The 23,383-nt window shown below is 44.0% G+C and overlaps 1 protein-coding gene across 28 annotated transcripts in view; it reads left to right on the top strand.

Moving 5' to 3' along the window:
* Shot (dystonin-like protein short stop) overlaps positions 1 to 23,383 on the top strand; it is a 91,514-nt gene that overhangs the window by 19,300 nt on the left and 48,831 nt on the right. For 9 of the 28 annotated variants that reach the window (XM_070654142.1, XM_070654141.1, XM_070654139.1 and 6 more), the window contains 6 exons: positions 2,909 to 2,970; positions 7,424 to 7,441; positions 9,311 to 9,370; positions 10,267 to 10,356; positions 10,679 to 10,849; positions 22,998 to 23,277. In XM_070654142.1, the coding sequence (XP_070510243.1) occupies positions 2,909 to 2,970; positions 7,424 to 7,441; positions 9,311 to 9,370; positions 10,267 to 10,356; positions 10,679 to 10,849; positions 22,998 to 23,277 (681 nt within the window). Of the gene's footprint in view, positions 1 to 2,908; positions 2,971 to 7,423; positions 7,442 to 9,310; positions 9,371 to 10,266; positions 10,357 to 10,678; positions 10,850 to 19,474; positions 19,732 to 20,549; positions 20,768 to 22,997; positions 23,278 to 23,383 lie in introns of those variants that run through there. The other 19 variants (XM_070654149.1, XM_070654158.1, XM_070654165.1 and 16 more) reach the window with 5 other exon arrangements.

The following is a 23,383-nucleotide window of genomic DNA, read 5'->3' as shown; positions in this document are numbered from 1 at the left end:
TAAGTACATTAAACGTATTTATTTTTGAAAAAAAAAGTATATACAATTATATTAAATTTTGTAATCGAGTTATTGATTACTCTAGCGATTAATCTATTATATATAAAATTTAAAAAAGCGCATTTATTATTTATTTTTTCGAAATGATTTAAATTGAATAGCATGTGCTCGTCATGTCGTAATTTTTCGTCAATCAATTAAGTTTTAATGGTGAAATTGATCGACGAAGACGAGCCATTAAGGCCATGTCAATTAACGACTGACAATTCACGCGAAGCTATCTTTGTAGTCGTGGCATTGGGAATTGGATTCCCCGAAATTAGTTAGTTCGTGATCGGTAATAGATCGCTGTTGAAGAACGACGCCCTTCGCAAATTTAAATTGGCTAGACATTACGGAGCGTACACGCCTCGCATTTGTCAGATTTGTCAGAATATTCGGCGTATCATATTCGCGTTAATCTGCGTAGGGGTGAGACGTGTACATATACAAAGATCCGGCGAACCTCGCGTAACTTTGTCGTCATGCCTCCCGCATTCCTTTGCCGGTGGTCGAGCGGGGCACCCAGGTCACGTACAAAATAATAAAAATTAAATTGACATATACTCTTACGGCACGAAGTGAGAGAAAATTAATTAGCGTCGCGGAAAGTCCGCATCAATCAGACAACAATAAAATCTTTACATTTTTCTTTTTTTTTTATTATTTTAAAAAGAGAGAGAGATAGGAAAGATTGTATTAGATTTTTCTCAACGCGACGATGAAATTTGTATTACAAGACTTAACAGATTAGGTTATCGTTATAAACGAGGTCGCGAAGTGCGGAAGTTCTTCGCATATTAACTGCCGTCCAAGCCGCTGTTAATCGAATGCGGCTTTCGGATTTGTCGGCAAGGTGCCGAAACTGGGCCAAAGTTGGGCCCAACAACGGGGCGAGATAATCTACGAAGAACAAATGCTCGGTTCGCAGAGTAGACTGGAATGTCTGATTTAGCGCGAAGTTTGCTAAGTTCATTAAGCCACGCACGCGCACGTGCGTGGGTACAAGGCATTAATGAACTTTCCGCGCGTATATGTGCATTGAACAAAGTTCCTCACACATACTTGTCACGCGAGATCCTTACGCTGCTCTGAAAAGCTTCGAAATTAGAGCATTTTGCATAATGTAATTGGTGTAGATTTTCATCATTCATTAGATTTTATTGTAATATAAATCTGTGCATATTTCGTGGATACGAGTTACACGGTAAAGCGTTATCTTGCACGTTAAAATTCTTGCGACGCGTATCACAGAAGTCGTTGAACGCGTTATGCGCGTTCATTAAAATATTTGATCGAGCGATTCTCTCACGAGAGCGACAGGCACACTCGGGAAATGTGATCGTTCGCAGAGCAGGCCACTCGAGATATTTCTAAATTCAGAGAAGTGCTCCCGAGCGTATCTCTTTCTTTACCTCTTATTTTGTATCGTCTGGCGGTGCTAGGCTGACACTTACCGCCGGCTTGTCGACCTTTAAGCATACCGGTCGATGATACCGCCGCTCGAGTGGCGTTAACTTTTCATGGGATATGATGATGAGGTGCCAAGTACGGGCATAAATCATCCCTGGATTATAAATTGCGAGTGCCGATAAATTTCCACGCTAATTCTCCGTGATTACGGTCACCGATAAATGATTTATGCGTCGAAGCATGTAATTAATCACGCTTTACTGTTTTGCTCTCCAATTTGACACGACAGGACGGCGAACTCGTTCGAATCGGTGCTCTGATTACGTATACTATAAGACGTCTCTATTATTATTATCTAGCCCAGCGATTAACTCACGCGCGTTTCGACATCGCTCAGCGTAATCACCGAATACGAATCGCTGCTCGTGACTTTGAGAGGTGCCATTTCGAATCATTACCTATAATACGCTTCGGCCGCGATTATGTTAGAAAAATACATCATTAATTCAGGAGAAACCCCGGGATTTGATGTTGACGTCCTTGCGGTCTCGACCGTTGCGTCACGTCGGTGACAAAATAGCGGACTTGGAACGATAATTTCGCGGGTTACTCGGATGACTTTGTAATATCTAAACTGATACAAAATATTTAATAGAGTCAAACCTGATTTATAGTTTTGTTTACGGGCCCGGCACGACAGACAGAATTTCATCCTCGGTCCTGACCATGTGTTACGAAAAAAAGTCTCGCGCAAAGTGGGCTCAGGTTTTATTCATGTGGTCCATTGTTCGGATTTTTGTGCCTCGCATGCCAACTGATCGAGCAGCTTGCCAAGCCGGCCGACCTTCCGTCCACTCGTTCGCTCGCTCGCTCGCTCGCTCGCGCCTACCTATCTACCTGCCTACCTATACCTGCTTGACCTCATCCAACTTGACCTGATCCGGTTGCCTGCGACTTTGGTTTCATTATACTGACCTCGACCATCCTTAAAGACCCATTTCCAGGCGGCGTTGCGTCACGACGCTCTCGCTGTCACGCTAGAGCCGTATGCATAACGTTACATCGCCGCAATATGGTAATGTAGCAGCTATAACTATATCAGTGAAACGAATTGCGAAATTCAATTGTCACGGTTATCTATATCGCGTTGATGACAATAGACACGGCGACACGTACCGGCGGTAGTACATGCGTCCATAGTCCGCGTAGTATGTTTGCGCGGCGTGACATCGAGCAAGGCTGCGCTCGTTGCATAAATATAGCGGCAATTATGATAATGGTATATGGCACGAACCGTTGACAATTATGCTAACTGTTACACGGGACATTTCGTATTTACATTGGCTACCGCGGAGACGCGATGCATTATTACCTGTTAGCGGCGCTTCTCTGCCGGTAGCCGCCGAAAGAAAGTTCCACGTTACTGACGTTTCTCCTTTTTTTCGTGTGTTCGCAGACGAGCGGGACGCCATACAGAAGAAGACCTTCACGAAGTGGGTGAACAAGCATTTGAAAAAGGTGAGACTGCCTCTCGAATTCTCGGACTTCTCGCGTTAGTTTTATTGTCCCGCGGCGTTTTCGCAATTCGCGCGGGTTACTCACGCCAGCATCTTAATTACCCGATGGCATTGAGACACGCGAGGTGTATCCTCTATTGGAGAAATGTGAATAAGCTGAGGAATCTAGGGTAAATATAGGAGGCATTTCAAAACGATTGTGAACGGCGTGTTAATCAACTAATTTTTAGCAAATATTTTCAAACGTGAAAAATTTTTTTTCTTAGTTAAAAAAGAATTATTATTTTAAGATAAAATAAATATAATTAAAAGGCAATAGGATTTCGGGACGCTATACGGCGATTCGGGCTGGCAAACACCCCCCGGACTTGGCTGCGAATCTGGGGGGTAGCTATGTGCTAGCGGTTTTTTTTCCTTGGTCTTATCGTTGTAGCTTGGATGTTTATTCTTTCGGCAAACGAGTCTCGAATCTGTGCGTGACGACGCATGATGCCGGGCGTCTCATCCGTTCGCGAGTTCTTCGTCCTATGCCCGTGTAATTCCGTGAAATTACTCACGAAGGCGGATTGTCATTTCACGCGCAAAGCAGTAAATTGTAGTACGCGGAAGGATTTACGATTCGCGTAAATCGCGCGATCGGGTACAGGAAGGCTCGGCGTGTGAGAAAATTTATTTCCATACGGATTATTTTTACTCAATCGGGAAAGACAAATTTATACGTCGTCCGGTATTCCGCGTAGCGCATAAATCTGCGAAATTGCGCGAAAGACAGCGGCGAGGTAACGCCAGTTGAGTCGAGACGATCGCCGGCGAACAATGGGGGCTCGCGGTGCATCGCGAAAGCGTTAAATTGCTGGAAGTAGGAAATGCGTTAGTAGCGCGGCGACGGAGGTGCGCAAATATGCGGCGGGAGACGATGCGTGAGTACCGTGGAACCCCGGGGGCCACGGGGGCCCCGACGTCCCGTTTTGTCCCTCTTCGAACTTTCGAAAGGATCCGGCCGGACTCGTCGCACCTTTTCGCGTGCGCTCCCTCCGCTTTTGACGCCGCGCAAGTAGGCGTTCACGTGTGTGCGCGAATCGCCGCGTAAAAATCAGCAAACTCTCGTTGCGCAATTACGGTCCCGATATCGCGGCCCCCGTGTTGCGTATGTGGCACGCACGTGGGTCGAAAGTACCTTGTCGCTCGCGCGAGGAGAGCTACGACTATAGAAGGTAGCGGGGCCCCCGAGCCCGCGACACGTGGGCGACGCGAAGAAAAATCGTAAACGGACGAATCGATGACATGACGGACCGCGTTTCTTCCAAAATCGGCCGGAGCCTCCCCCGCGGGCAGGTTCCGCGGCCTAGCCGCGCGAATAGGAGTGACGTAAACGCGCGTTTATGTTTTTCTGTCGCGAGTCCCCTCTCCCCTCTCCGGCTCTCACGGCCATCGGACAAAGATACCGGCGTGTCATCAGCTGATAAGCATTATCGTTTAAGTGGCGAAAGCCAGATACCGATCTCGCGGCAAAAATACCGATGAGCTTTGATTCTCGGCGCGCTGCCGCGCGGACACCGCGCTGTATTATGTCCGGGATAAGAACGCGGTCAAACGTTTCTCGATAAGGGACCGCGCTCGCTCGTCCGTCCGTCCGTTGCACGTCTTCGCGAACGTGAGTAACCGCGAGCTATGCCATGTGGTTGGAAATTCTCCGCTACAAGGGATCGCGCGCACTCGCATTTGACAGCGGGGATTTTGCAGCGAATATTTGCATATCGCGAACAATGCTGAGAAACGTTAACCCGTTGAACATTTGTGCTTTCGGCGATGCGCCGGGACGGATCGTTTTCTCACGTGGTGATAAAATATGTATGAGGCGTCTTATTATCACGTAATTTCCTCCACGTCGACTGTACTTATGAATCATCCTTAAATGTTAAGTTCTCGCTAAACGCTCTTTAGATGGGCCGCTGCAGATAAAATTGATAGAGAAGACACCGTTACACGGAGAATCACATAGATTGAAACGCCGAAAAGAGGCCGATAAGATTGAATAACTCAATGGTGAACGCTTTATCGATTCAATTCCTTTAGATAACGCGGATTGTTTTCAATCGTCCATTTATATAGATCGCGAACACACTAATCACATTACGTAATGTGCCCCGCGATTATTGTATTCCATCGCTATCCGCAGGAAAATTAAAATCATTTGCTCGAACACCCTGCCAGCGGGTCTTCAAAATGTTTAAGTGATGTTGATGGTAATTAAAACGGCACTGCTTAATTATATTAAGAAGATATATCCGCACATGTTCATGTTATTTGCGCGCACATTTTTGTATATGCATAAATATTCAATTAACTCGTCAATTACACTTAAGTGAGAGAAAATCATGACACAGAGAGACCGTGCCTGCTTTCGTTCGGCGGTATGCACCGCGCGTATGTCAGTCAGGACTTAATACAGACAATGATTCATCCGTCACGGTGGAGCCGCACCGAGTTGACTTGAGCCGCAAGGCAGACCGGGTCGGCGGCTCCAGGAATGGTTCGAATCACGGCCGTATACGGGTGGAGTTGTCCCGTCGACGTATAATTATCGTAAGTTGGCATCGTTCTGTCGTGTCGTTTCCTGCCCACCGTTTCTCATTCCTCGCCTCACTCTCGCTGCGCGCTTCTTTCGCCGGTCGCGGATAAGGCGGGACGATTTGCGCGAAGCTGGTAGCCCGTTTTTTAGAGTTTCGATATTAAGAGATTTTTTTCCCGATTGTCCACAAAACTTTAAAATATCAAAAATATTTATTTGTTTGACCAAAATAAATTTTTTATATTAATTTTTTATTTGTACGAAGCGTTTCCTTGATTTTTTTTTTTTTTTTTTTAATTGATAAATTTAGAAATTATCTTTCCTTAGCAGACTTTGAGAGTGGTCGGAGACAATTGAGGCGGATTGTTTAAATTAAAAAAAAAAAAGTAAATGCATTTTCTGCATTCTCATTGAAACGTCGTCTTGTGATCTCGTTGAACGGAGGTATTATTGAAGTATAATACCCTACGAGCATCAAGCATGCTCCGTGTGAATGGCGTTTTAATGATCGCGGCCTTCCACGTTGGCTCGTGTATCACGTGCACCTTTGTAACTCGACATAACGTTCTATTGTTAATACGTGCGAATCGGATACGGGCGGTCTCTCTTAGTGCAACAAATACGACTGCAGGGTCAAGGTATCATAAACTTAATGCTCTCGGAGCTGTTTACTCAAGCCTCGCGACGTGCAAGTTCAGCTGAAATGATTTCGCCCAGCTGCGCGTTCATTAATAGCTGTTTTTCCAAGTACTCAAAGTCATTGACTACATCTCGCCCTGAAATATTTGTCGTGGAATCGGTTTTGGCTTGAGAGGTCCGCCGCGGTGGCCGAAGGAGCATTTTATGATCTCGGCGTAGTTCCTGCGGACTTAGGGGAGCTGAATTCATTGGCGGCTCGAAATCTCGTGCTGGCCAATTTCGCGACACAGGGGGTACCATAAAAATAAACGCCGATATTTACGCGTTGCGCGATTACCAGTTACCAGTATCGACCCACGGCCGGTCGGTTTCGCGCGCCCACGTTTGGTCTTGCGAGCCTGACCTTATTCGGAAACCCTCTTCGAGAGTGCCGTTCCCGATTTACCACCTCTCGCCCGGCGGTAGAGGTGGGACTGTAGGGCAGGTGAAGCAGCGTTTAACTTCTTCGGGGCGCCGCCGCGACAGCCATCCGGAGCACGAATGAGTTTAAAGAAAGGGTGCATTGAAGGGGAAAAAAAGAAGAAGAAACCTTTTACAGCTGTTTTTAAGTTCGTTCTACTTGGTCGGGCATGCCTTTCATCTGCGCAAATCCGTGGCGCTTACGTTACGTTACCGTCGTGTTGCGTTTCGATAATAGAATTTTTTAATTAATTTCTAGGCGCTGAAATATATTGTTACTCGTAAAAATAATTAATATTATAGAGGCTACTTTATCAAAAAAACAAATTGATTTTTCGGTTATTTTCCCATTGTATTTTCAAATACGATCAAAACGCAGCGGATTGTGCAAATCGTTCTCCGCAGATAGCAATTTCGTTGCTCCGCATTACAGGACTTTGTACCGCGTTCGCGGAATCACGTATACCGGAAGTGGACGATCTGCGCACACCGAGGCCAGAGTAGCAGTGAACGTAGATCAGCGATCCGTAATAATGAAGCCGATAAAAATTTTCCGTGCAAAAATCTATTATTTGAAAGAGATCTGATTAAAAAAATCTTACTTACGGATGTACAATCTAAATTCGTATCGTGATGATTATAATAATCACACGTTGCCATCGACGATAAGACCAAGACCGAATCGCCGTATCCAGCGTACCGTGTCCTCTCACGCGCTCGAATTAATTACATGTAAATCATTACTGCAATTACATCGATTTCTTGCTTTTTGTGTTTCGTGCAGCACTGGAAGTACGTCAAGGTATGTATCGCTACTCGTTTTAGGCTAATCTCCCGTTTAGGAATGAAATGCAGCCTACCATCCCGTCATTCATTCGGGACAATTTTTACGAAATGTTCACGTTTCTATAGAATAACCGTGCAACGTATTATTCCAAGCGACAGATTTGAAATAACGAGGATGGTTACCGTAATAATAATAACGATGACGCGTCAGTCTTCGTACGCGGTTGTTACCCGCGACGACTGCAACGTGCGTACCTCCTAAAGGCTTTTCTTAACGCACATATAAATTACGAACGCAGTTCGCAACGGGCTGAGATAATTACTTTCATTACCGTCGTAAAAAACATTCGCTGTACTGTTACGTGTCCCATCTGTTATTCTTATTCTTCCGTGTCTGTAATACTCTCGGTAATGCTTCTATGACAAAGTGGCGTTCATGCCGAAATGGCACGTCGGGAATTACGGAGCCGTGTCACGCGACAGAAAACGAGACGGGGTCGGCGGCGATGTTCTCGCCCTGCCCTTTACCGCGTATCCATCCCGACCCTTCGTCGGTGTCTCCAGAATGCGAGCGATTCCGACCGTCTCGCCGCACGAAATGACTAATCACTGGCTCTTAATGTGACGAGACACTCGCGATCAATCATACCAGTGCCAGGCAATTGAACGCTAATTACGAAGCATTCTAACGAGAGTAATTATAAACACTGGAAGATATTTTATGCGCGTGTGTAATAGCTCTCTTAACACTAAAATTAATTAATTAATAATATTATTTAGTAAGAGAAAAAAAATTAAATAATATGAATTAATTAAATTTATCTTCTGCGCATTATTTTTTTTTAATAAAAAATATTTTACTAATGTATTTTATTAATTTTCTAAATAGATACAGTTGTTTGCCGCAACTTATTATGAATGCAAAAATATTTTATTCACGCATTTATTACAGAATAGTGTTGATAAATTAATCTAAATAGGAAACGTTGCGAGCTGCGTTTGAAAAAAATTTATTTTACTACATTTAGTTAAATCAAATAAATATGAACGAACTGATGTGTCATGTATGATATTGCAATTAATGTATTATATAAGAATATTACGTAACATATTTACATAAGTAATTTTTATGAAATTTCTGCGTTTCAAAGTTACAAAATTATATTCATATGTCTATATTTGGAGCGGATACTTTCTTGGGATTTTAAAACCATTGCGCTTGAGTGCCATTTTTATAACGTATTTTTATGGCGCGCACGTTGCGACGTTTCACGGCTGAATCGTGTCAATGTTTATAGGTTTTACGACACGTATGATATAATCGTCGACTTTTTCGATAAACGGGTGTATCGCTATTAATCCCATTCACACGCGATAGAAAGGAGCGGGTGTCGCAATACTGTAAAATGGAACGCGTCGAAATCATCTTTTGAGACGCGTAGACTCGACTTGCTGCAATTAGTCACGGTTGCGAAAGACGGATGGGAGGCGGATCACGCGCTGTTCTGTCAATCGCTTGACATTTACTCACCTGGCTGTGTGCAGGACACGCGACGCACGCAAGAGTGCACGCGTGTGCGACGCACGTGAGTGCACACGCTCGCGCGTGGGCGGATAATTAATATTTTTTTAAGTATACACAAATTCGTTGGAAATTTTAACGCGACGCGCTCGACCGCAAAAATATTTCAAGAGCAATTTTATACTGTGGGATTACGATTACCTTGGAAGCGCACGGTGGTAACGAATCCTTTCTTTCGTGCTCACGCCAGCTGTTCGAGCTTCTGAAAATGGTTATTTCCGATAAAGTCGTTATCCGCCCGCGCGAGCTTTTTTTTTTTTTACTAATCCACGGGTGACGGTTTCTCATCGCTATCTTTTTCAGACTTACACGTGTCTGCACGTGTGCGTCCTTGTGAACAACCAACCATGCTGTTCCCCTACCGTAAGTTCATACCTGTCGTTCGTTATCAACCGCGGCGACACGCATGATTTATCGTATCGTTGGTACCTGTAGATCCCCTCATCTCTGTCAATGTTGCAAATTTATAAAATTTCGTGAACCATGCGAGGAATGCGATATATCGCGCCCATTTGTCGCCCGGTTGCCGCAACGAGGTCTCTCCCTCGTAACGAGTGTTCTTCCTCCATGTTATTAGCGCGTCATTGTCTGACTAACACCTGCACGAGATGACGTATTCGCGATGCATGCTCGAGTTCGACCATTGGTCGACCGATATGGTAACGAATGTGCCGAGCTTAATGTGATTTTTTTTTTTTTTTTTTTTTAAACCGGTCTGTAAATTAGCATGCGTTTACTCGCGCACGTAATCGGATTCGGATGTCGGGAAAACGCACAATTTCAGACATCTGGATGGCTTTATATCGCTCTCGGGGGGGCGATTAATGCGCCTTTTGCCCGTTTTGCTTTCCTTGCACATGATTACACCGAACAGCGCCAGAACTGTAAAAATATATTCAATTACAATGTCGCATATTTTTTTCGATACGTCAGGCGCAAACATCAGCCGCAATTCCACTGACGATACATGTGCACATTAGACTCGCATCCACGATATTTATCATACGCTTTCGCTATTTACATTATGCGTAACCCTCGACATTCCTGCGGTTTTTTCTTTCCTCATTCGTGATAATTGCTTGAGTACATCGCCGATGGACTGTACCCCTTATGCATTCTTATTTTCCCACTTGGCTCTGCTGTTTTTTTCTCCTACGTCAGTCGTTTTGATGTATTTTTTTTTTTTTGCGCCGCCAGATGTGTACTCGGCCCGATGTGAAAAGCGGCAATTAACTCGCCCCTTTTGGAATTTGTTGCAGGCGAGCAGACATGTCGGGGACCTGTTCGAGGATCTACGCGATGGCCACAATCTCATCTCCTTGCTGGAAGTCCTCTCCGGCGAGCACCTTGTGAGTACTTGCCTCTCGCGAAGTCTTTCTAAATTTACTCTCCGATATTATTTACAAAAGAAAAAATAAAAAGAAAGAGAATATTACGGATATCTAGCCAAATGTCGCGTATTTTCTTCTTAAGGAGTTAAATAAGTTTAATTTAGAGTCGAGCTTTATCGCGTTTTTCCGTGAGTGCTTCGTTAAATGCGAGCCGGTTACTTCGCCGGGAACAAAATATCGAGTCGTCGTGCACTAGAGGCCGGGTCTCTGTAATTGGATGAAGCGGCGATAATTGTCCCCGATGAAACGTAATTAACGATAAACCGATCGCGTTTTCCAGCCGCGGGAGAGGGGCCGTATGCGCTTTCACATGCTGCAGAACGTGCAGATGGCTCTCGATTTTTTACGATACAAGAAGATTAAGCTGGTCAACATCCGGGCGGAGGACATTGTCGACGGTAACCCGAAGCTCACGCTCGGCCTGATATGGACCATCATCTTGCACTTCCAGGTAAGTGGCACGAGACGTGACGATAAGCGGATGATCTTCCGAGTTAACAATGATCCCTAAACGAGCGTGGTTTGCCTTTCGTATTGACCAAGTACTCGGTATTTGCAGTACAGCTCGCGTAATGCAAATGAAGCGGCTGGCAATGTCGGCATGATGGAAACCTCCCGTCACAATTTACTGTAATGTGTCGGATTATACGATGCGCCAGTCATCCGTGAAGCTCTATAGAAAGTGAAATATGCGCGGAGCATTTTGAAAGAAGTGCACTTTCCCATAATTTTCGCCTGAAAAAATTCTAAATAATTTTCAAGTCGTTTAAAAACGAATTTCATTTGCATTTTACGTGCATTTGCATTGAGCGCGTATCAGGCATTCGATAAAGAACGGAAGTTAATGAATTTTCCACGATTGAGTAATCGAACTCTCTTTCGAAATGGCCCGTGCGTTATTCCTGTTATTTTAACACTTACGTGACGGAGACCGCGGTTATTTATTAGTCTCTAACGTCGACTGCATTGATACGTTGTCGCGACATGGCTGGCGTCATGTCGAAAGTATTTTGCATTTGTGTACTCATGCACATACCGTTGGACTAACGGAATACGTTGATTCTACTGGGCGCGGCAGTACTTTCGTCGTGCTGGAAACCGCCGCACGGTCACTTGCCTGGAACTCCTAAGAGCAGACAGGGAGTTAAACGTGTTTTTCCCTAACGTTTTCATCGACTAGATGTTATTATTCCACGTCTCAATTAGCGACGCAGACGGGAACCGCTGCCGTCGGACGAGGAAACGTCAAAAGTTGCACATTTAGAGCTGTCTCTTTCGACGAGCGACAGCTCGAAACGGACTTTCAATCTTGCAGGGTGTGCGGTTTCTTTCAATTACGAGACGTGGATCAGAACGCGCTTAATAATTCGTAGGATTAGTCGTCGAGATTATTCTTTTAGCTGTCGCTCTGCCAAAGCGACGCGCCGTTTCGGTAATCATGGTTCTTTTCTTCCGCCCAATTTGCATCGTCGCGCCGATGCTTGCCACGGAGAGGCAAATCCCTTGCGAAGGCGGTTTTATGTATCCGCGCGCGCGGTGCGAAACGTTCCTCGGTCCATTGCACTTCGTATCTCACCAGCCAGTCGCTTGTGTCATAAAACTTGACAGGTTGATTATTATAGAATGTCGATGAACTCCGGACGATTTCCCGGTTCTAACGACGTGATATTTATACATCGAGTTTCCGCTTTACTACTTCTGGAAAAGTGTATCTTGCCTCTTTCGATCGATGGCTCCGGGAACTGTCGAACTCTGTCAATGTACGATAAACGTTTCGGTTCACAGATTAAAACGCACGTTTGAAAGACGCGACGCGATTAGCGTGCATGCTATTACGGACCGCGCATACCGCGATAGATCGGCTTGTTGTGTCCCGCACTATTTTTAGAGCCCGTATGTCTCGATGCAGTGTTGCGGTAGGTAACGAATGTACATATAGCTCGAACGGAATCACGTGCATTGCCAAAGAAAAGCGAAAGCGAGGACGGCCGCCGGCTCGCCTCGTGCAGAGACCGGTCGAGAGTTCCGCACGGCACGAAATCTGCTCTATCTTAAAGGAACGCTTTATATTATTATTCAGAGTAAAGGGTATAATTTATTTATTTTATTGATGCATTTTTGAGTACTTTGGCTGGTACTTTTTTTTTTATTTGTGGCACTAAGTTCATGTGCCACGTGATTGCTGCAAATACGGGGTTTTAGCTTCTTTACCGTTATTGAAGATTGCGCACAACGAATGAAGATGTGCCGCGGTTAACGCCGATTGTCCGTATCTTCTTGCGTGTGTGATATCAGCAAATCTCGAGACGCTCGCGCGACTCTCCGAGCTCGAGCTTCTTGTATTCACTTATGAATATTTCTTTTCATCGGCCGTGTCGCCCCATCGGGAATGCATTTATGCCGGCGAGAGAGAAAAAGAGAGATCGTATAGGTTTCTTTCCGAATGATCGCAAAAAGCCGAGCGAAGGCGCGAACCGAGTAACCAAGTTACGCATTCGTATAAAGACGGCTAGTGTTCGCTCTCCTTTATGGCGCCTGTCGAGTCGCAGCGCGGGACGGAGAATCGTATAGAAATTCCAGATGCAAATTCAAATTGCGCGGAACGAACGTTTCTATCTCTGCAGCTCTTTATTTCTTCATTTCAAACTCGGGCGCTTCTCAGTTTTATCTCCATGATTTCCTCATATTTCATAGTCGGTAAAATCGAAAGACTACAGCCTGAGCGAGTTACTTTGAATTTTAGAGTAACATTTCACGAGTCTTTAAAATCGCTCTTCAGCATTTTAGCAGTTAATAATGTGATTCACGCTGGAGTGGAGAAGGAAATTTTGTCAAGTATGTGAAAAATATGCCGGAAATGTTAATCGTTCGCGTCGTTGGCGGTGTCAGATCGATAAAGTCGTGATAAAACTAATTAATCGCGACCAAACACATTTTTAATGTTAAGTATAAAATTACTGTGTAGTCGCCCATAGTCTAATAGTAAATTTTCTTCTTTTCTTTTGCGCCGCAGAGCTGGCGACGCAAGGTAAGTTGACTACTTTACACCCTTCGAACGAACCTCATTTCGAGCGGGGGTGTAAATGAACGTTTGGGAACCAAAGTGATTACGCAGATGCAAAAGATCTTATTATAATTGCAAAGTTACAGCTTACGCTCTTTTCTTCTTTACCGACGATGTTTTGTTGAGACGATCGCTTCGTTAAACACAGATGGCTCGTACAGGTAGTTATTCAGGTAGCTAGAACTCCTCGAGCACGAGTTTCCACGTGGCTTGTAATTTTTAATCCGTCGCGCTTTTTTAGCTAACCATCGAGAGTTTTTTTTTATATTTTATTATTCTTTCTTTTACATATTTGTTACATACGAACAATAATAATTAATTCGCATAAATTATCGAATTATATTTAATTTTGAATCAATGAACTAAATACATAGATATTAAACTGATGCAGAAATTTATTAAAGCCACATTGCAGTTTGTCCGAATGTAAACTTAAATTTTTATTAAAAAAAGGTTTGTTACACCTGGAGAATCTTTTGCACATGTAGGTATGCGATTCGAGCAAGCATTTGGGTTTAATGAATAACGAATAAAACGTCTAAAGACGTTATTTTACCGATGCATAATGTGACGAATATTTTAAAGAAAATAAAACAAAATATACATTTATCTTAAAAAAAAAAAAAAAGAAATAAGAATAGAAATAGTAAGAATGAAAACAAAGACTCGTATGCATATTTTATGTGGAGCAAAACAGCGAAAGTCAAAGCTCATTTTTTATTTATATCCTTTAATTAAAAAAGAGGTGTTGTCTCGAGAGTGAACGAATGAGTGCTCAATTTTCCACTTGGTTCCCACTTGAATGCCCACGCTCGATTATAACTATCTCGTTTATAAAGAATGAAAGTAAAAGTCATACTTACATCCCAAATATTCCGCGGCTCATTCATTAATTCGCCCACTTCATAAATTCATTCACAAACTTCTATCCGAATGAAATGTTAACTCGATTTCCTCTGGAAGGATTTGTCCGCTAAGAATGGAAATAAAATTTTCTTTCTTATTTGCAAACTTATCTAAGGTATTCAAATTACTTGGTTATCTGTTTTATTTAAAAATAAACGCTAGTTATTCAGGTGTACATATATATTTTTTTTTTATTTAAATATAACTTTTACTAAAATTCTTAAACAGAACGGTATTTCTTGACAATGAGTTTACTGGTATAATCAGTGTGTCAGAACTGATGACTGGCATTAGCTGTAACGTTTTTCAATTAACGTTGCGAAATATCCTTGCAACTAAAAAAAAAGAAAAAAAGGTCGAGATTTATTACGCTCATGGTTTTAGTTTCTCTCTGGCCACGTGCCAATGTCCCAGAACGTTTTATCACAGACTGATGTCGAGATAGAGTTTGTATCGCGAATATTAACGACTCACCTTGCTAATTTTCACGTGCTCGTCTGCGCCGTGACCTCCGAACTGCTTAGCGACGTGATTGCTGCAATAACGTTGTACATACGTACGCCACAGAAATTTTACCGAGGGAAATTTAATGCTACTTGCACGGTAGATTTAACTTACTTACGGGAAACGCCATAATTTTTTTTACACCAAGTCATGCGTGTGGAATCGTATATATTAGCGCGATGTTTTTGTTCATCGGCGATATTGCGTGTAGGTGGAATCGGTAATAAAAACGATCACTTTAAGAAACATCGAATCGTAATATTAAGTTCTGCAGAATCAGCGCGTTTGCAATCGAAGGTCTTTCGTTGATCGATCACGCAAATTGTCGCCTCGAGGAATCGGAAAATCTATAAGTCTGTCATAACTTTATTTCTCCGTCAAACACAATTATTTATCATTAGGTGCTATTATTGCGTCTTGATAATTTTTTTTTTTTTTCTGCTTTATTACGACATTTATGAATTTATTATATTAATTACTCTGTGCTTAATTAATATTAAAATAATAATTTACGTTATGCTTCCTATTTAAATGTTTGATTAAAGTATTGGTATATTAATATCTTTTGATTCTTTTATGGTGAAAATGAAAATGTTCATTGTCGGGATAAGATTTGATTGTCGGTTCGTTATGCTCTTTAAGCAGCTTAAATGAACGTCGAGTGATGACGCTATTACGAATGACATCACCTGCGCGAAGCCATACGAGGGTCCGTAAGTACAGGTTTTGATGCGTGCTGGTTACGGAGTTTTCACTCTCTTCGCAGCGAAGGGAAAGGCCTCTATCGTTCAGAGCCACAAAACCAGCGCTCGTATGTCGTGACGGTATTCAAGCTGCTTTTTGCGGCGATTGATCGTCGAGCGATTGCTCGCAATTGACACGGCCTTTAAATTGCGCGTTTATCTTGACACCCAGACGTCGAGCGAAAGTTGATATTCAATACGCGGGAATAATATTAATTATAATATATATGTAATCTTTATTCGTAAATTCACTTACATACAATGGGTTTATTTAAATTTAAATAAACCTTGTTCGCTTATTTATAAGTCTTTTCTATCGTTACTGCCGGGGAGAAATTGCTCATTGTGTTCGTTCGCTGTCACTTTCTTATTCCTTTGCTATTGTACGAAGACAGTTGCGAGTTCTGGTGCACGATATGCGCGCGTTACAGCGGTCGGATTGTATTCCGTCTCTTCGCACCAAAGGCAACGAATTAGCGTACCCACGACGGCGGAAGCCACGACGGAGCGAATCAAGTAGCCTCGGGTGCGATGACTTCATATCCGCTCGGTGATCTCGGCGTGCAGTCAGCTCAAGCTCGGCGCCGCGCGGCAATTATAATATCTGCACCGTGATTTAATTAACGCGGTACATTCGCAAGCGACTCGATCCGGGCGAAGATAGCACGATTTCTGAACAGTATAATTGATAAATCGTCTAAGGATTTTCTATTTAATACTCGTTCGAAATGCCTCGCGCGGTTGTTACCGAAAGCCAATGTACAAAACATCTGTCTCGTTGCGAAGAATTTAATAGTTTGCGAGCGATTCGGATATTTGAACATTGTCACCACAATCTCGAAAGTGTGTTTTCACTTTCCTTCTGTTTTCCGCGCGCGATAAAACTCACTCGTCCACTTTTTATTTTCTCTCGGATGGGTTTTTTTTTTCCTTCAACGACTTGTTAGCGGCCATCGGCCCGTTTCTCTAAATGCCGGCACGCGTATGAATTCGCAATGAACGCACGATTGTGCGCCATATCGGTCGGAATCATGCGTGCACCTCACCGTCTGAGAATTCTTACCCTCGCTTCCGCATTTGTTTTTAATCCCGATTATATACTGTCGTACTTACGTCGAATAGAGATTCGAATTTGTTTTGTTAGAAATTTATATCACGCGTTTTAGGACACACACACTGTGTGTCGACAGGACACACTCCGTAGTAGGGCAGAAAGAGAATAGTGGGTCGCTTTTCCTTCTCGTCGTTTGTACTCACCGTTCAAATGTCTTCACGGCATGATATGCCATCACGATTTGCCCCGAAAATGACAAATTGGCGAATTGACGTGTCGCGCGTGTTTGTGTATTGTTACGAACACGCTATTAACGAGGAAACAAATTGTCATGGAAGTCGTTTTAGTTTTTTTATTTTGTTTTTTTTTCTTTACGATCGATTACGACATCGATTTTCCATCATCCTATTATCTCAATCGCCCTCGAGCAGCATAAAAGGCTCGCGCTACCGTAATTATCTCATTCCGATCGACGTTACCACGTTTGGTCCACTCGAGAATCGGAAAGCGTATCGACGCTCGTTTCCATGCCGATTTACGATCTGCATTGCATGATATCTGAGCTCGCAAACAGCTGATTAATATGAATTTCTTGCTCATTACGTTCCTAAATATTTATAGTCAATACCTCAGAATATACGGCCCAAATCGAGCCCACGCTACTTCACAAACGAGGAGATTGTTATTCGTTACAAGTCCTACGTGCTGTTAATCGGATGCAAATATCATATCTTATGCATCTCGCTCGAACAAATTTCGTTTCCGCATATTTCTGAATTAACTATTAATCCGTATAAAAATTAATATGATACAAATTAATTCACCATTTTTTTCTTCCTTTGAAAACAAATTGCGTTTGGGAATTGTAATAAATATCTATAAACTTTTATTTTTAAGCGCTTAGATTTTTATCAATTTAGAACAGAGCCATATACAGTTACGGAAATCTTTTGTGTTCCGCGCGTACGGTATTCGTACCTGAAGATATCCTCGCTTCTCGCGAATCTCGCGAGGTGCTCTTATCACCGCGGCTCTTATCGCTATACCGCTTATCAGTCTCATCCGAAAGCGAAACGCGTGCGGAGGGTGACGTCATCGAAAACCCCGCGACTGTGCACCGTTTCCTTTTTAGGCCTGCCCGAGGAATCTCGGTCTTTACCAAGGTCGTGTTCCCGATCGCGGCGCGACCTTGATATCGGGATAACCATACGCCGCCGCTCACGCGTGAATTATGCGCGGTACCGTTTGAGACCCTGACAAGCGGAATGTCGTGGGACGCGTTAAAGATATGGGCACGCATTACGTGTTGTATTCGCGCGCGTGGCGGTACGCTAAATCTCTGGAAAAGGAAAAGGAGGAAGGACGCGCGACGACGACGTCCGGAGGAGGAGGAGGAAGAAGCCTCGTGGAGTCTCCTGCGAACTCGGGCGACGATCCAAGGCCGCATGCGCGATCGATCTCGATCGTGGCTCGTAGCGTACGGCCGAGTGCATCGACGATGCATCCGGCGAACCCTTTCTCTTGCCACTTTGAGGAAATACGGTGGGGGGCACGTAGCGCGTACCGATATGTTCTCCAAAGCTATTAGAGGCGACTAAATTAAAATTAATAAATAAATTTAACAGTTTATTATAAAGCTCGATTTACGAGATAGATCTAGTTATCTAGATGAGCGAGAGGAAAAGTGGGGACTGTGAGGAGCGTCATTAAAACATCGCACCGTACATAGCGGCGGCGTCGCGACGAGGTGCGGCGTAGCGTGAGGTAAAACGTCAGGTGGGTGGCTGACGGTAGAAGGGAGAACAGAAGTGCAAGAGGGGGCAACGTCTCTCACCTGTGCGCATTTCGTTGGCCTACTCTCGCCACGACGGCCGGATGCTACGCGGCGATCGTCCGGCGATCGTGTCGCGGTACAGTCGTTCGTCCGTCGTCAGTTAAATCATCATCCTCGTCTTCGTTCTCATTAGTGTTCGCGATCGCGTCGCGCGCGGCCGACTTCGTCAGCCCGCGAGTCCAGGAAGCGTCGCCCCGTCAATCGTCGCGATGGTGACCGCGCCGAGTGCGTGTCGAGTGCGAGCTGTCACAACATTCGCCGCGTGCTGCAAGATGCATCCAACATAGCTCGTGCCAGCAGCTCCGGCCGGCGACGGTTCCGTTCTTGCGGCAACCGGCGTCGTCTGGCTCTGGTTAACGTGCCGGCGTGAACGAGCTACAGTTAGCGTGGTTTCACTCCGCTGGGATCACCGGAGGCACCATTAAAGGCCAGCGGCCGCGGATCGATTTCCGCGACGAGTAGAGCCCTGATGGACTCGGATGTTCTCGTGGCCTTAATACAGCGTCAAAACCTTTGACACCGCAAAGCAACTGTAGCTCGGACTTCGCCGGTGCCGAGCAGGCGGCCGATCTTTCCTCGATTCTCATCGCACGTTTAATTACGCGTCTCTAATATCTTTATCTCACGTTAAGACAATGTTAAACCGGCTACGTTAGACAGACGAGATCGAAATCACATGACAATTGCGTAAAACTTAAGACGATAAAATACCGTGTCCCATAGGCTTTCGTTATTATCACTTGAAATATTGTTGTACGCGCTGTTTGCATTGAGCGCGAGTTCTCGCGTTGAGCAAATACACCGCGATCAGGCGGTTTCATCTGATTAAACGTGCGTTGGGGGAGTTGAATATTACGCGAATCGACGTATGCAAGTCGATCGCGGTATTCGCGAGAAAAATACGAGCTGACGATTTGGTGCACATGCGGCTAACGGCGAGATGCGTGTCACGTATATAAATGAGCGAAACGTTGCAGCGAGCGAGCTGGTCGCGTCTTGAACGTTCTGAGCCAACAGTGACATTCCCCTCGGAGGGGGAAGAAAAAGACGACACGCACGTGAGCGAACAAAATGTCGATCTATCGGTTCAGCAAGGGGAAACGGCTGTTCGTGCAGGGCACGAGAGAAGACGATCGTGATGGCGTTTCACCTAGCCCAACGGGATCGCAATCCGCCGACGACCTGCGGGCTATATACACGAAACGTCGATTGTCGACCGAGGTCTTAGGTAGCGAATCGAAATCAAGGTAGACAGCGGGGAAAGGATTCCGACGATCGCTGGTTTAAGAGCGCTTCAGGCTCGCCGAGGAGAGAGCCTCCGCTTCGGCGGTTGCACGAGGTGGAAGTTGACACGTTCACCGACGAGAATCGCGGTGATCTCGCGAGTACTAATTACCAATTAGCTAAAAACTAATCTCCCCGAGAAGGAGATCGCGATCCCCGGTTAATTGCTCTTTACGAGGACAATGAGAAATTGCAAAACGCCTCTCCCACGTTACCACGTAACCGCGATTCGCTTCTCGCTGAGATAAGAGAATATAAACAGTCTTATATAACAGAATATGTGGCGCGCGTTCTGAGAAATTTGCAATGCAAGATCGCGCGGGTTGTATTTTGAGTCGCGTTCGCGCCGATATCACTGGCAACGATAGCGGCTAAACGGCCGATCTGCCGTGGTTTCTCTTTAAGTGTTTCTCCGGCACCGGTCTGTCCTTTCTCAGCGAGGCATAATAAACCGTTGCGTCATCGTGACTTAAAGAGCCTTCCACTTCGTTCATGCCAAATTCAATTGCAATTTACCATGTTCTGCGAAGTTAAATGGCAAATGTTTCCTTGTTAGTATCGAGACAATATTGCACTTTGGCACGTTTTGTGGAAATTAGAAACGCGATTAGAAAACGTGAGCGTGCAGCAGTGACGTCCGACCGCGCTACGTTTGAAGTAACGGCGTCGTCAGAATCCTCTTTCCGAGCTCGGTCGAACGGGATCGCTGCTCGCGAGTCCCTTTTCGATCGGCGATTTGTATCGCTCGTTCGCGCTGCTTAGGTTCGTCGATCGAGTCGACGAAAACGTCGAGACGCGGTGAGAACGGCACGAAGCGCATCGTCACTCGCATCGTTCGCAAGACCACGACTTTAACGCGCGGCGAGGAGCGTAGCGTCGGCGAGGACCTGACGAAACGTGTCCAGCCTAAGTACCTGCATGATGCTAGCTCGACGACAGCCATAACTCGACATGTTCCAACAAAAGCGAAAACTGTGCGGGTAAGCGATTCCACGTGGAACATTGCTAAGACAATCTTCTCGTTTCTACATCGAGGCGCTTGCGTTTCCGCGAATAGATCGATTTTTATCATCGAGAAGTATTCTCGAAAACTAGTGGACCCCTCGCATATCTATTTGCAGCGGAAAATAAATAGCCAATCGACGTTTGCATTAAACTCATCGTGGAAGTCTTCGACTTAATTCGCAGAAGCTATCTTTCTCTTTCTCTTTGTCTCTCTTCCGTCACAACGGATGCATCGCTTTAATTACGATTAGAGCGGATACGCTCGCTTCGGTCGCGCGGTTTATTACCGTTCCACTTAATCCGCTATTTCGCTCCTGCAATTAACCCGCGAAGGAGACAGTACTTTTCTCGTCCAGGCCAGGGACGGTTATCTTGCCGCGTTAGTCAACGACGCGGAGAACGAGATTCGGCGAAAAAGCGGCTTCTACTTATTTGTCGATACCGCTTTCGACGTTACTTAATTGTGACGGACGAAAGTTCGCCGAATGTTCTCAAGAACGTGTCGTGTCGCCGGCAATACTCGTTAAACACACGTGTGCCACGATACTTTATCTTCGGCGTTCGACAAATCAAATCACGCGACAATTTAACGATTTATGCCAAGGGTCGTTCTTACAACCTGTTGCTGCGGAATAGCATAGGTGTAGGGAACCAGGCTCATATTTCGCACGCGACGCAAGAAAACGCGCGATGACCCGCATACTGACGCCGGGGCTTTCATCAATGCCAATGGCAACGATCTCAAATGGTTGCGATCTCGATTCAAGCGTCGGTGCCAATGTCAAGTCTACCGCCAGTAGCATAATTTGTCTCTATTATTTCACTACTTGAGCGAGTCTGGTAATCGGCCAGGCGGTGTGCTTTTATCAAGCATCTGAGTAAAATCAAGCGTCAAGTATTCTAAAAATATCACGAAACCGTGACTTGTCTTTAATTATCAAACTTGAAGTATTTTAATATTAAAAAAAAAAAAAGTTACAAGTAAGATGCGAAAGAAACATGGTTAAAAATAGAAAAAAAGAGATTGGAATTGGCGTTAAATGTTAGAGCAGTAAACATTTGCGATGCTATCATTACAGCAGAACGCAAGTCCTTTCCTGAATGATTTTATTCATAGTCGAGAAAAGAGCGCTCGCATTTACAGATAATTTATCAACCGCCGTATTTTACGTATATTAAAACCTAAGCAGAACGCCTTTGTTGGTTCAGTGAACTTGACGTAAACGTAATAAATACGTTAGGTAATAACAGCACGCAATTCCCGATAATCTGGCCCGTGTGTGAGCCGGAAAATACAGGAAGATCTTTACTGGCACGATACAACACACGAGATAAGATAAATCATTCAGCTGTGACGTGAGAACTCGATTTCTTATCCTAATATAGAAAAGAAGATACATTTGTGTGGAGTATTTGTTTTTAGTTATTCTTCCAGCGATAAATTTTTTAGTATTATTGAAATAAAATTGGCTTATATTAGAATCTAACAATCAAAAGAAATAAAGAATTTTTTTTTAATATAATAATGAACGTTTAAATATATTAATAAAAAACTTAAAAATTAATATTGAATAATTTCGAAATTAATTGATATCGTGATCAATGTTCTCTCGAATGCCAGCTGTTAACCAAAATGTCAATAGTTCTCGAAAGGTTGTGGCTCTTAGTTTCCATTAACGTTCAACTATGAAAATAGAACTATAGAAGGTTGCAAATACGTATTACGTAATGCGCATAATTTTATGCTCAATAATTTTAAATCAAAACCGGTATATGAGGCTTTCTTCGAGCGTAGCGGTAAATGTTCCTCGAGTGTTACTAATTAAAGATTCAATTAAAGATGCTATTTTTCAAAAACTTTAGGAATAATTAATGTGATGTTATATCATAATTCTACATTTGTTGCAACAACGTCGTAAAATAATGCATCGAAGGGTGAACCAATATCCATTTCCAATTTATATTAAGTTTTACGTTTGCGCGTTTCTTTAATTTTTTAACTATCCTAATTATAACTTTTTTTTCTGTTTTATCTCATATATATGTCTTATTCAAAACTATCTCATAGCGACAATATTGAAAAAAAATCATGTCCGACGTTAGCCCGTTTCTTATGTCGTATATTTTTCAGGAAACTTGATTGCGTGTTTTAATATTAAAATAAAAATTTTATCTTATTGTTTTGTTTCTGCTTTTTTTTTTTAGATATCGGACATAGTGGTTGGACAAGAACCGAACGTAACAGCGCGCGAAGCCCTCCTGAGATGGGCTCGACGGTCAACGGCCCGATATCCTGGAGTACGCGTGACCGATTTCACCAGTTCCTGGAGGGACGGCTTGGCTTTCAGCGCCCTTCTTCACAGGAACCGGCCGGATCTGGTCGACTGGAGATCAGCGCGTTCAAATCAGCCACGGGAGCGGCTCGATCGGGTCTTCTTCGTCGCCGAGCGCGAATACGGCGTTACAAGGCTTCTTGATCCAGAAGGTAACGGCCTATTATCGAACATACCGCAGCGAAATGCCTTAATTGTTTCTGACATTGATCCATGAATGGCTTCTGACGACTTCCGGGTATTTTATCTGTAAACTCG

The sequence above is a fragment of the Cardiocondyla obscurior genome, linkage group LG03 (assembly GCF_019399895.1).
Source record: "Cardiocondyla obscurior isolate alpha-2009 linkage group LG03, Cobs3.1, whole genome shotgun sequence".
Taxonomy (NCBI): Eukaryota; Metazoa; Arthropoda; class Insecta; order Hymenoptera; family Formicidae; genus Cardiocondyla; species Cardiocondyla obscurior.
This window is presented reverse-complemented; position numbering and strand designations above follow the sequence as displayed.